This window comes from Microtus ochrogaster, chromosome 7, assembly GCF_000317375.1.
Source record: "Microtus ochrogaster isolate Prairie Vole_2 chromosome 7, MicOch1.0, whole genome shotgun sequence".
Classification (NCBI taxonomy): Eukaryota; Metazoa; Chordata; class Mammalia; order Rodentia; family Cricetidae; genus Microtus; species Microtus ochrogaster.
Genome location: NC_022014.1, coordinates 15,437,895 through 15,449,531, shown reverse-complemented (window position 1 = coordinate 15,449,531; position 11,637 = coordinate 15,437,895). Strand labels below are relative to the sequence as shown.

Genomic DNA, 11,637 nt, shown 5'->3' with positions numbered 1-11,637 from the left:
ACCAGACCTCATTACAGATGGTTGTGAGCCACCATGTGGTTGCTGGGAATTGAACTCAGGACCTTTGGAAGAGCAGGCAATGCTCTTAATCTCTGAGCCATCTCTCCAGCCCTCCTCAAAACTATTCTTAAGAAGGCTTAATTCCTGGGATGCAAAACTAATTTGCCACTGATGATGTTTATTTAAAGGTTGACCTTTTCTAGAGCAGGTTCATTATGAGTTGATTCACAAAATAGCCACCATTCCAATGGTTCAGCGCTATACTTCCAGTATGAAGGGGAGTGCCACATGGGAGCCCACCCATTTTCACCTTCCCATCCCCTGCCCACACCCCTGGATTCTATTTCAGATCTCTTCATTATTTGCTGTTATTCCTCTTCATCCGTAATTCTGATTTTCCAGGAAATAAAATAAAACTCAATTCCAGTCACTTTTATAAGAGCATATTTATTATTTCTCTGGTGTAAACAAAGCATCCATTGTTTCTTTGTCAGTATGTGACTTTGTCACTGTATCTACCTAGAAAGGCTGGTGACAGCCACTCCCACTGTCACCAAACACAGTGTGAGCAATGCGAGGGGGAGGGGGCGTTGGAAAGTACCCTGAGATTGTTCAGAACTAAGAGTCACAAGATAAGTGTGACAATAAAATAAATTACAAAATTAAATAATAATAAATTAAATTAGAATTCAAGTTGAGAGTCCCTGTGTGTGGCTACTTGGCAGCAAACAGTTTACAGAAGATGGAGCTGTGGAGGTGGCTGGGATAATCTGAAACTCAGGACCCTGCTCCACACAGGGCCCATGAATGTTTTGGGGTTCCTCACTGCCTCCAAGCCTTTCAGGCATTCTGCTTCAGGTCAGCGATGTATTCTTGCACCCAGGTTTCTTTGGGGTCAGCGCAGACCTTCCGGTTTCTCCTAGTTTGGAAACTATGGAGAGAGATGAGGGTCAAAAATAGGATCATCCTATAGAAGAGTCTGAGGTCCTCTGTGGCATCTCCATCCAGACCCCTATCCAAAGAGATGCTCTAGAGAGCCTCTTTCACTGTCCCCTAAGAGGATCTTGTGCTCCCCCCTCCATGGCTTATAAACCCTCCCTCACCCTGTCCATACATCCCCATGTAAGGGAAAGCAGGAGAACAGAACTTACATGACACCTGGCTGAGAGCAAAGGCTGTTGGTCTCAAAATAGTCAGCAATGAATTTGCGGTTAATCTGCCTGCTATAAGTGAAGCAGCAGTAGGCTGGGGTGTTAGCACCATCTGCAGGGGGAAAGGCAGAATGTGTTCAAGTCAACATAGGGCAGGAAAATCGGCCAACACTACTTCTTGATAGGGTAAGGAAGGCTATGGATCTGACCACATTTGGGACCAGAAATGCCTTCTGTAACTGTCTGTTCTCTCTGTCTCTCTGTCTCTCTGTCTCTCTGTCTGTCTGTCTCTCTCTCTCTCTCTCTCTCTCTCTCTCTCTCTCTCTCTCTGTCTCTCTCTCTCGTCCTCCCTCTCTCTGTCTCCACTGTGGGCTTTCTCTTTTTCTGTGGGTTACCCCATGTCCCTTCTACAGCTGTCTCTGATACAAGAAATTAGCAAAGGACACCTGGGGCATGGCCTAAGGCATCCCAGAGACAGAGTTAGGCATCCTAGAACTGGCTGGTAAGTGATTGACACCACTCCCCTTGTTCAATGTGACTCCAAGTCCCAGGTACCTTCAAGAGGTTAGACATCCTCACCCCACAGAGAGAAAAATAAAAATCTTAAAGAGAAAGATCAGTTTCTTCTGTCTTGTAGACTCTGAAGCCACAGAGAAGACTGCTGTGGTCTGCCCAAAACCAGAGTGGGGACAGGAGCTGTATCGATGGGGACTCACATGGAGCTGAGAAGACTTGGTCACAGAGAGCCATGGTGCAGAGAAGGACAGCAAGGGCAGCTGGGGGGACCTTCATGATGCAGAGCAAGTGATGGAGCTGGGGCTGGTCAGCAGAGACCGGTCCTCACTGCCGCTCGTGTCCTGCTGGTGTCTGAAGCCATAGGCCCCTTCTTTTTATAGGCAGCCCCGGCAGAAGGGGAAATGGAATCCGGGGGTGTGGAGGGAAATTTTTAAGCACAGCAATGGTGTCGTGTTGGATATTGCACAACCCAGGGTCCTTGGTGACCACACAGGGCTCAGGACATCCAAGAATAGAATCTCTGAGGTGTAGTCTTAGCTCTCAACTCGTGACCTATCCTTACTTCTTGTGGGGAAATTAGTTTTTCTGGTGAGCGGGAGGAGCTAGGACAATGCCAACCCAGGGCCATTCAGAGCAGGTCCTTCTGATAGAAACTGCTCTGTGACTGAACACTCTAGCCCGATTCCTCACCATGGAACGGAAACTCTGTCATTTCTCAGCTTCTCTAACCACGTGGATGGAAGAGTTGTGGATGGTGGCAAAGCAGCCCCTCCACCACCACCATGAGCAGCTGAGTTAAAGCATTCGCAGCTAGAGCTGTAGGGGACTTGAGGTCACATTTCAGATATTTGTCCAACCATCAGCTACAGAGTGACTAGGCCACTGGGGTAGGGAGTATTTGGGGATCATAATGATGCTTTAGGTGTGGGTGTCGATACGTGAGGAGCCTAAAAATATTTATGCCCATTAATCTAGAAAAAAAGTCTTTCTAGGAAAGAGTTTTTTGAAACAGTGCAAATATGAAGGCATCTTTAAACAAAGAGAGAGTTGGCTCCAAACTCTCCCCTCAGGAGTTGGAATTCATAGATTTCATCCAAGAAAATGGTAGAGGGCTTCAGACATAAGCAAAATAAGGACACACCATAGGAAGTTGCTCCTTTCTAAGTGTCCATAGAGTTACATCTTAAATTTTATTTTATACTGGTTATTATCAGTACAGTGCATGTGTGCAGGGCACAAATGTTTTTCTGTGTACGTGAAAGTGCCGTGTGCTGTAACATGTATGTGGAGGCCTGAGAACAGGATTCCTGCTTCTTTCTCCTCTTTTCAGGGATTGAACACACAGTCAAGTGTATGTAGAAATTGATACTGCCTGCCAAGAAATCTTGCCAGCCCTCTAAGGCATTTTGAAATGAGGGACAGTTCACAGCCTGTCTCCCAAAGTGAACACCATCAGAACAATATGAGGTGCTGCTGATAGCATCAAAGATTCACTAAGATTGACCTTTCCTGGTTCTAAGATTTTGTTTCAGGAATTCTCACATCAGGGGCTTCAGAGATGTCGCAGCAGTTAGAGCACTGGATGTTCTTGCAGAGGACCTGAGTCCAGTGTCTATCATCCACATGACAGCCCACAACCACCTGGAAATGTAGTTGCTGGTTATCCAAGCCCTCTTCTGACTATCTCAAGCTCATACATGCACCCAAACACTCATATGCATATAATAAAAATCAATAAAGTTTAAAAAAGAATTCTCATCTCTATGGAAAAGGAAATTAATTGCTGTTGACGAGAGGCTAAGTTTAATGCCTTAAAATGCTCTTCAATCCTGTGCCCTTAGACATTTCCTATTGGTACGGCATAGCATTTCTTCACTTAAATTCTTGAGAATTTCATACATTAATAGTGTTGATGGGAACACAAATGTCCTTTTTCTCACAGGAAAGCTCTGGAAAACCAAGAGTGCTAAACACACAGGGTAGTCTCTTCAGTGGGAGAGATGTACAGCCTGTGTTCCACCCAGAAGGCTGTAAATGGAGGTGGCTAATATCCTCATGATCTCTGTTGTCTGTAGAGACAGCCAAGACTAAGGTCCCACAAGCAAGACCAGAGGTGGCCAATGGTCTCGGTGACTTTTGTATTATTTGTATGCCCAGGGGTTTTTCTGAGCCCTCACGATTACCACTGCAGATACTGAATAGTCTAGGTGGCCTGTGTGTTACCCGAATGTCCAGGGACTCCCCCAAGATCCCACAACTGTGACAGGAAGTGGCTAGTGGCTCAAATGACCTCAAGTGCTATCTGTGTGATCGAGACCACATCAGATTCTCCCCTTGGCCCATAAGATAATGCATGTAGCCTATCTCTAGAACCTAACTTCATGGAAGAAGTGACATGTATTTTGAGAAGAGTTTCAATATAATCATGCTTCCTTATGCACCAGGAAACTTTTTTCTAAACTGTACTATACTTTAATTTGCCCCAAATAAAGGACCCTATATCAGACTCTAGAAGTTTCATCCAGCACAGGCTATTGAGTCACGATGAACTAGATTTCCTTCCTTCGTCATTCAGACGGACACTCTTCTGGTCTCCACACACAGTGCCCATCATTTCCATCCACTCCTCCCCCTCTCTAACTTCCCCCATGGCTCCCAAATCCCTCTGAAAATCACGGCCTCTCCTTCTCTACTCATTTCTGTTACCTACTGAGTCCATCTCGCATTGCTCTTACGTACATGTGTTTGGGGCAGATCACTTGGATTTGGATAACCCATTGGAAGTTCATCCCCAGAGAGAGCCGATTGTCCCTCTCTGACAGCCATTGCCTGCCTGTAGTTTTTCACCTAGGGAGTGAGGCTTTGTGAAATTTCCCCCATTCACCTTGGGCTGTGGTTGGTGCCTGCAGAGGCCTGGGTCCTAGTCCTCTGCTCTCACAGTCTTTAAAGCACACAGGCTCTGTTTCCATTTCTCCTGGTGACTGTGATTTCTAGCATTACGACACTTACTGCAGTGGGTTCTCCATCATCCTTGTAAACTTTTGCTTTAGAAATTGAATGATGTCCAATTGGTTTTGAACAAATTCCGACCATGTCTTACTGGTAGAGTCTGGATAGCACATCCTAGCACATTTCTAGTCTAACAGTGTGGTCACCAAGACACTAATTTAGTTCTTTTGAATGAAGGCAATTGATGGAATATATAATCCTCAGTGTCTATCCAGTTGTAAGACTTTTCATATGAATCTCTAAACCAAGAAATTGTCTTTCACCATGTGCTTTCTCTTGGATTGGAAAATGGCATGCTCACATGCATAGTATGTGTTCAGTACACATATTGGGGGAGTCATGGAAGGGTTGAGTTAGAAGAGTCTTAGAAATGCTGTAGGTGACAGACTGGTATTTCCAGGAAAAATGGCTTGCTTGGGGTTACACATAGAACTGGTCAGCAAGATGGTTCACTGTCAGCAATACTTTCCACTGCATCTGCAACAAATCCAGGACGCCTGAAACATAGTGAGGTTTAATGCATATTTGGTAAATAAATCAAGCACAGATTGGATAAAATGCATTATACTAGAAAACTCATCATAGAGCCAAATACTGATGGGAAGAGATGGAGTTAAAAATAAAAGACCATAGTGACAAGATCTTTTCTTCTTTATGGAAAACACCATGCTCAATTTGCAACCAAACTGAAAGTAGCCAGTACTCAACAAAATGGACCCCTCCTTGGTGTGGAGGGCTTAATCTGTGTTCTAGATTCACCGTTCACTCAGCCTTCCCACAGCCCCACCACAGCTCAGTATCCTACTTATGAGTCCAGGGAGTCTGGTGGGGCAACTCCTCTTCTTTGTCCTTCCCTCTGACTGCTCTGCTCGCCTCTTCTCACTCCCGCACTTCCCCTGATCCAGCTCTGTCCATTGATTTCTTTCTAGTTTCCCCACCATGGTTCCACTTTCCTGGGTATCAGTCTCTGCTCTTGTTTGACAGTAGTGGCCCCATGAATGGGCTAATTGATAATAACACCTTGTTAGGTCTACCTCTGCTTTCCATAGCTTGTAGTAGGCAAAGGCACATCACTCATGAAGGCAGAAACAGGAGAGGTAGGGTTTCAATGATGCCATACTTCATTTTGATGTGAGCCCTTTATTTTCTACCTGAGTTCTTGCCATTTTCTCTGGTGTGTTTGCATGCTTCTCTCTCTCTCTCTCTCTCTCTCTCTCTCTCTCTCTCTCTCTGTGTGTGTGTACATCCACCATCGATCTGGTTGTATATCTTCATACTGAATTCTATCCACCCCCTGACTTCTGTATTATCTATTCTCTGAAAACATCTTGTCTGATCAAGCTACCAAGTCAGAGGCCAGGAAGTCACAGTCGCTTTGACTCCTTTCTCTGCTCCGACAACTTCCAACTTCCTACAGCTATGTAGTCACCTACCCTAGTCTGCACTGGAAATTGAAGCTGGGGTGGGGATGTGATGGAGGGGTGACTCAGTGTTAAGAAAAGGCTCTTGCAGAGACCTGAGTTCTGTTCCCTTCCCCATGCCGGGCAGCTCACAACTGCCTGCACTTCAACTCCAGAGGCATGGGATGCACTGACTTTCATAAGTACCTGATCTCAGGTGCACGTACCCACACATAAACACACACACATATATTTAACTAAAAGTAAAATAAATCTTTAAAAAATAAACAAATACAACCTGAATAATTTCTTTTAAAGTGTGTTTTAAATTGTTTGCTCTCATATTTTACATCCTGACCATAAATCTCCTTTGGATTTCCTCCTTGCTACCCTGATCCACTCCTTCTTCATTTCTCTGCAGAAAAAGATAGGCCTCCCATGGATATCAACCAAGCACGGCATATCAAGATGCAGTAAGACTAGGCACTTTGCGGAATAGGGTCCAAAAAGCAGGCAAAGGAGTCAGAGATAACACCCTTCTCACTGATAGGAGTCCCACAAGACAGCCAACTACACAACTGTGACATATATGTAGAGGGCTTAGGTCAGTCCCAGGCTTGCTCCCTGGTCATAGGTTCAGTCTCTGTGAGCCTTACTAGCCAGGTTAGTTGATTCTGTGGCTTTTCTTCTGGTGCCATTGACCTCTCTGGCTCTTATAATCCTTCCCCTACCTCTTCTGCAGAATTCCCTGACCCCACCTAATGTTTGGCTCTGGATGTCTGCATCTGCTCCCATTAGTTGCTGGATGAAGCCTCTCTGATGGCTACTGGGCTAGGACCAATCTATGAGTATAGCAGATTATTATTAGTAATCATTTCATTGAGTTACTCAGCAGGGCCACAAGCTGCCAAAGTGGTCTTGCTAAGGCCCCCCCCCCCCCGACAGTCTGCTCTTCCTGCGACATTCCTCAAATCCACTCCGCTGATGTTTCCAGTGACATGGAAACTTCTGTGACCTGGCCCCAGCTTGTCTACCTGGCTTTCAAGCCGTTCTTCAGACTTCTTGATTGCCAAGACCATGCCTTTGCGAACTGCCCGCAGCTGTCTGTGATGAGTGCCCACTGGGCAAGGCAGAGGATCACTGTTGTGCCCAGCACAGGGCCGAGTGAAACAGCCTGGGCACAAGCCTGTTCCATGGCAGCCATGGGATCCATAGTGAGACCAATAAAGACAATTTTTGGTTTTTTGGTACACATATAGTTTTACTACTTAAAAATATTTATTTATTTTTTATTTATGGGTGTTTTCTCTGTATGTCTGTCTGAACACCAGACGAGGGAACTGGATCCCATATAGTTATAGACAGTTGAGCCACCATGTGGGTTCTGGGAATTGAACCCTGGACCCCTGGAAGAGCAGTCGGTGCTCTTAACCACTGAGCCATCTCTCCAGCCTCCAATCTCTTCATTCCTTACATGTAAAGTATTCTTCTCCACTCCCATTCCCTGCTGCCCCCATCCCTCCCCGGTGCCCCCTTCTGCTGTCACATCACATGTGTCCATTTCCTCCCTCCCCTTTTCTTTGAAAACTATTAAAATGACCAAACATTCTAAGCTTAAATAAAAGAGAAGTTCATGGCTTCTATTGCTCAAGACATGTGAACCGAGAGACCGCAGCACACTGACCGGACTTGGCCGTTAAGCTTTTAACAGAAATTTGCAAAGAAGTGAGTTTCCTTCTCAGACTTGCTTATCTTAGCGCCAGACTTCCTTGGTTTCATTTCCAAATCTGTGGCGTATCAGCTGTGTGTTCTGTAGGTTAGTCACCTTCTGTGCTCAGTGCTTTCATGTGTGACAGAAACTAATAATGATACCGACTTCAAAGTACCACTGGGAGAACAGAACAGGTTAGTACGTAGGCTGGTACTGACTCATGGTGAAGAGCTGTGTTAAGTGCTAACTGCAATTACTATCATTTACTTGGTTTTTGTAAATTCCAAGTTTTTTAATTAAAAATAATTTTAATTATTTTAATTGACTAATAACTGGAACACAGACTTTACATGTTTACAGGCACCCTATAGTATTTTAATGTGAATTACTGTATGATTCCAAACCAGAGTCTACATATCCACTGGGTAATTTCTTGGTGGTGAATGATCTTTCTCCTTACCCTGTTGAAATATATAGTACATTACCATTGTCCTTACCTACCCTACTGTGACAAGGGCATAATAACTACAGCTCACTTGTAAGAGCTCATTTTATTCTGAATAACCAACACCCACTCTCTGGCTAGCTAGGAGTTCTCAGCTCAGTGTAGGGAAAGGTTCTAAACAATCGAAGGATGGACCTACGTATGTATTAATGCATTAAACACAATGTTAGGGCTTCCGATGATGGGATGCCGCATGTTCATCAATACTGTATTTCAGGAGTGACTCAGTCTTCAGGAACTCTGCAGAATATGAACCAAGAATGGGAAGACAGGCATGCTGCTGTGAGGAAGAACAGAAGTGCTAACGGCTAGGGACATAACGATGCAGAATTTTAAGTCTTAAGTATTAAATTTTAAACCTTAAATTTTAAGGTTCATGCCTTCCTATAGTTTTTAAAAGTTTTACAACCAACATACATACTTTGGTAAAAGAAGAACAACTTTTTTTTAAAAAAATTCACACTTTGCATTTTTGTCTTATTCCTTCTTTGCCAGCTTGGCATATGTATACATTTATATACCCATAATCCATCCTAATCCCCCCTATACCTATGATGATCCTTTAATATGCCCTCTCCCTCTTCTCTCCACTTTTCTCTCTCCTCCCATCTCTTCCTCTCGGTCCTCCCTATTCTTCTCTTCTCTCCTCCCCCACCTCCTCTCCCTCTCTCTGTTACCCACTAAGCCCACTGCTGCCTGCCTGCTCACATTTTGATTGCTTTGTTGGCTGACCTTGAGCAGATCTTGTACAGCCTGTCATAATTGCTGTGAGTTCAGGGGTACAACAGCCAAGATAGCATCCCATCGCTCTCCTCCCCACCCTCCCACAGTACCCCTCTCCACCATCCCACCGCACCTTTTCCCACCTTCCCACCGCACTCCTCCTCCCCACCAGACCTCTCCATACCCTCCCACCACACCCCTAACCACTATCCCACCACACCCCTCCTCGCCCTCCCACTGCACTCCTCCTCCCCACCAGACCCTTCCATACCCTCCCACCACACCCCTAACCACTATCCCACCACACCCCTCCTCGCCCTCCCACCGCACTCCTCCCTGCCCTCCCACCGCACCCCTCTGCACCCTCCCAACGCCCTCCTCCTCACCCTGTCTCTCTTCTGAGCCTCACATTTTTGGAACCCCTCTCAACACTTCGCAACCACCATTTATAGTGGCATTTCAATCTTTTTTTAATAAATAAAGACTGCCCGAAGATCTGCGATAGAACAGTCCCACTGGTCAGCTATCCAGATCAGGTTATGGTAACACACACCTTATACCCAGTAGCCATCCTAGTTGCCATAGAAATTGGAAGTGCATGCCTTTAATCCCAACCCTAGAGAGGAATATAAAATGGGGAGTGGGGAGATAGCTCTCAGACATAGTCTCCTCTTGAGATTCCTGGAGGCAAGATCACTATTTCAGACGGAGGGCAAGGTAAGAGCTAGTGACTGGCTGTTTTGCTTTTAAGATATTCAGGTTAAACCCCAATTTCTGACCCTGACTGTTTATTAATTGTGATTCATACATTTAAAATAGACACCTCCAAAACTGACACAGCCCCTGTCACACAGTAGGTGCTCAGTCCACTAACACTGAAAAAGCCCTTACACATAGTAGGTGCTCAGTCCTCCAACACTAACACAGCACCTGTCACATAGTAGGTGCTCAGTCTTCCAACACTGACACAGCCCCTGTCACATAGTAGGTGCTCAGTCCTTCAACACTGACACAGCCCCTGTCACATAGTAGGTGCTCTGTAAAGCTTTACCAGGCTGTTGTCTCAGGAGAACAGGAAGAGGGCAGAAACACATGTACAAACATCAAAGGCAGTGACTTCCTAAGAAAGGCTGAGAGTTTCCTGAATCCACCCAAACTAGAGAGACTGGCAGCTTCTCTCAGGAACTGTACACCCTACAAATCATTGCCCTCTACTCTAGACAGCCGAGGAGAAGGCTGTGACTGGAGACTAAGGCCTGGTGGCCAGGGTCTGGCAGTAGCTGATGGGCTACTACAGCTGGTCTCTCGGCTACAGAAGCCACTCTGAACCTATGCAACCATCTATTTTCTCTTCCACACACAATTCAATGTCTGCTACCATTTCCCCAAGTGACTTAGATACCACACTGGCAATATCAATTCTTGGTTTACTCTCTTTGCAAAATGAGTCTGTGCCGCAGCTCACTGTGCTCTCCCTCTCAGCATGTGCACTCTAGGCTTACCCTAGATCCAAGCACTCTCGCACTTTTGGTTCCCGGTGCTCAGTGGTCTCCTTAAAAGTCCTAACCATCACATTGTTCGGAGGAGAAGCCAAGCTATCCACATGGACATTTCCTGTTTCTTCCATGGATCTTGGATCTCTCCCAAGAGTCTATTGCCCTCTGGTATCCTGAAGATAGTCATAATACACAAGTACCCACTTTCTGAGAGTTAGCAATCACTGGAAGAAAGGCACAGCTTGGAGTCAGACTATGGATGGGCTCTGCCTCACACCACTGGTTTAAGGGAGTCCTCCACATGCCCTGGTGTTTCTGCAATATGAAAGCAATGTGATAAAGTCTGAGACACACTCAATTCTAACCTTCTGGAATAGTCTTTGCCTTCTCTGAGGATGCCCTGCTTACAATGAGATCCATAGACCAATCATCCATTCATATCTGCCATCCTCCTGTGCCCCAGATCAGATGGCTCGGCAGCCCCTCAGTGAAACGGAGATGAACACACTGCCTGATGTAGGTACAGGCTCCTCCTTAACCCGACGAGTTTCAGCCTTCTTCATCACTCTATCTTCACAGGAACGATAGCCTTCATCCTCAGAATCCCTGATGCTCTGTTACCACCTCTCATGCCCACCTTATTTTCCACCCCAGGGGACGGTTGTTTCTGTCACTGTCCATGCATCAACAGGCTAGGTCTCCTTGAGGAAACAACGAGACTGTATTCCAGGGTCTCTGTCCTGACAAACAGCAGACGAGGAGGATGTCGCCTGAATTGAAATGGCATGGAAAATGAAGTCCATGCAGACCAAGAGACCAAGACCCAAATCCTTGATGTGTGACGACGAAGCTGCATCAACCCTGAACAGTCCTGAGAAAGACCAGCTTCTATGCTGTCGGTGAACACAGAACACATGACCAGGGAGTTAGGTGACAAGGCTGAGGACAGAAAGAACAGCAGAGACAGGTAAGAAGAGGAACAGTGAGGTAGGAGAAGCTTGTTCTTTGTGAAATGACCACAAAGGACCCCAGGATTCTGCTCTGCCCCTTCCAACTTTTAACTTGGAAACACCGAGGAGGTCTGGCTCCTTATTTGATTATGTTCTGTCTCTGAGAGGAGCCTGTT

At 45.7% G+C, this 11,637-nt stretch overlaps 1 protein-coding gene across 1 annotated transcript; it reads right to left on the bottom strand.

Moving 5' to 3' along the window:
• Nucleotides 1-840: 840 nt before the first annotated feature.
• LOC101988337 (C-C motif chemokine 3-like) lies at nucleotides 841-1,943 on the bottom strand. Its single transcript, XM_013347168.1, has 3 exons — nucleotides 1,868-1,943; nucleotides 1,152-1,263; nucleotides 841-931 (listed from the first exon to the last, which is right to left on the bottom strand). Exons 1-3 carry the CDS (start codon nucleotides 1,941-1,943, stop codon nucleotides 841-843), a joined length of 279 nt encoding a protein of 92 aa, XP_013202622.1.
• Between the last annotated feature and the right edge of the window lie 9,694 nt (nucleotides 1,944-11,637).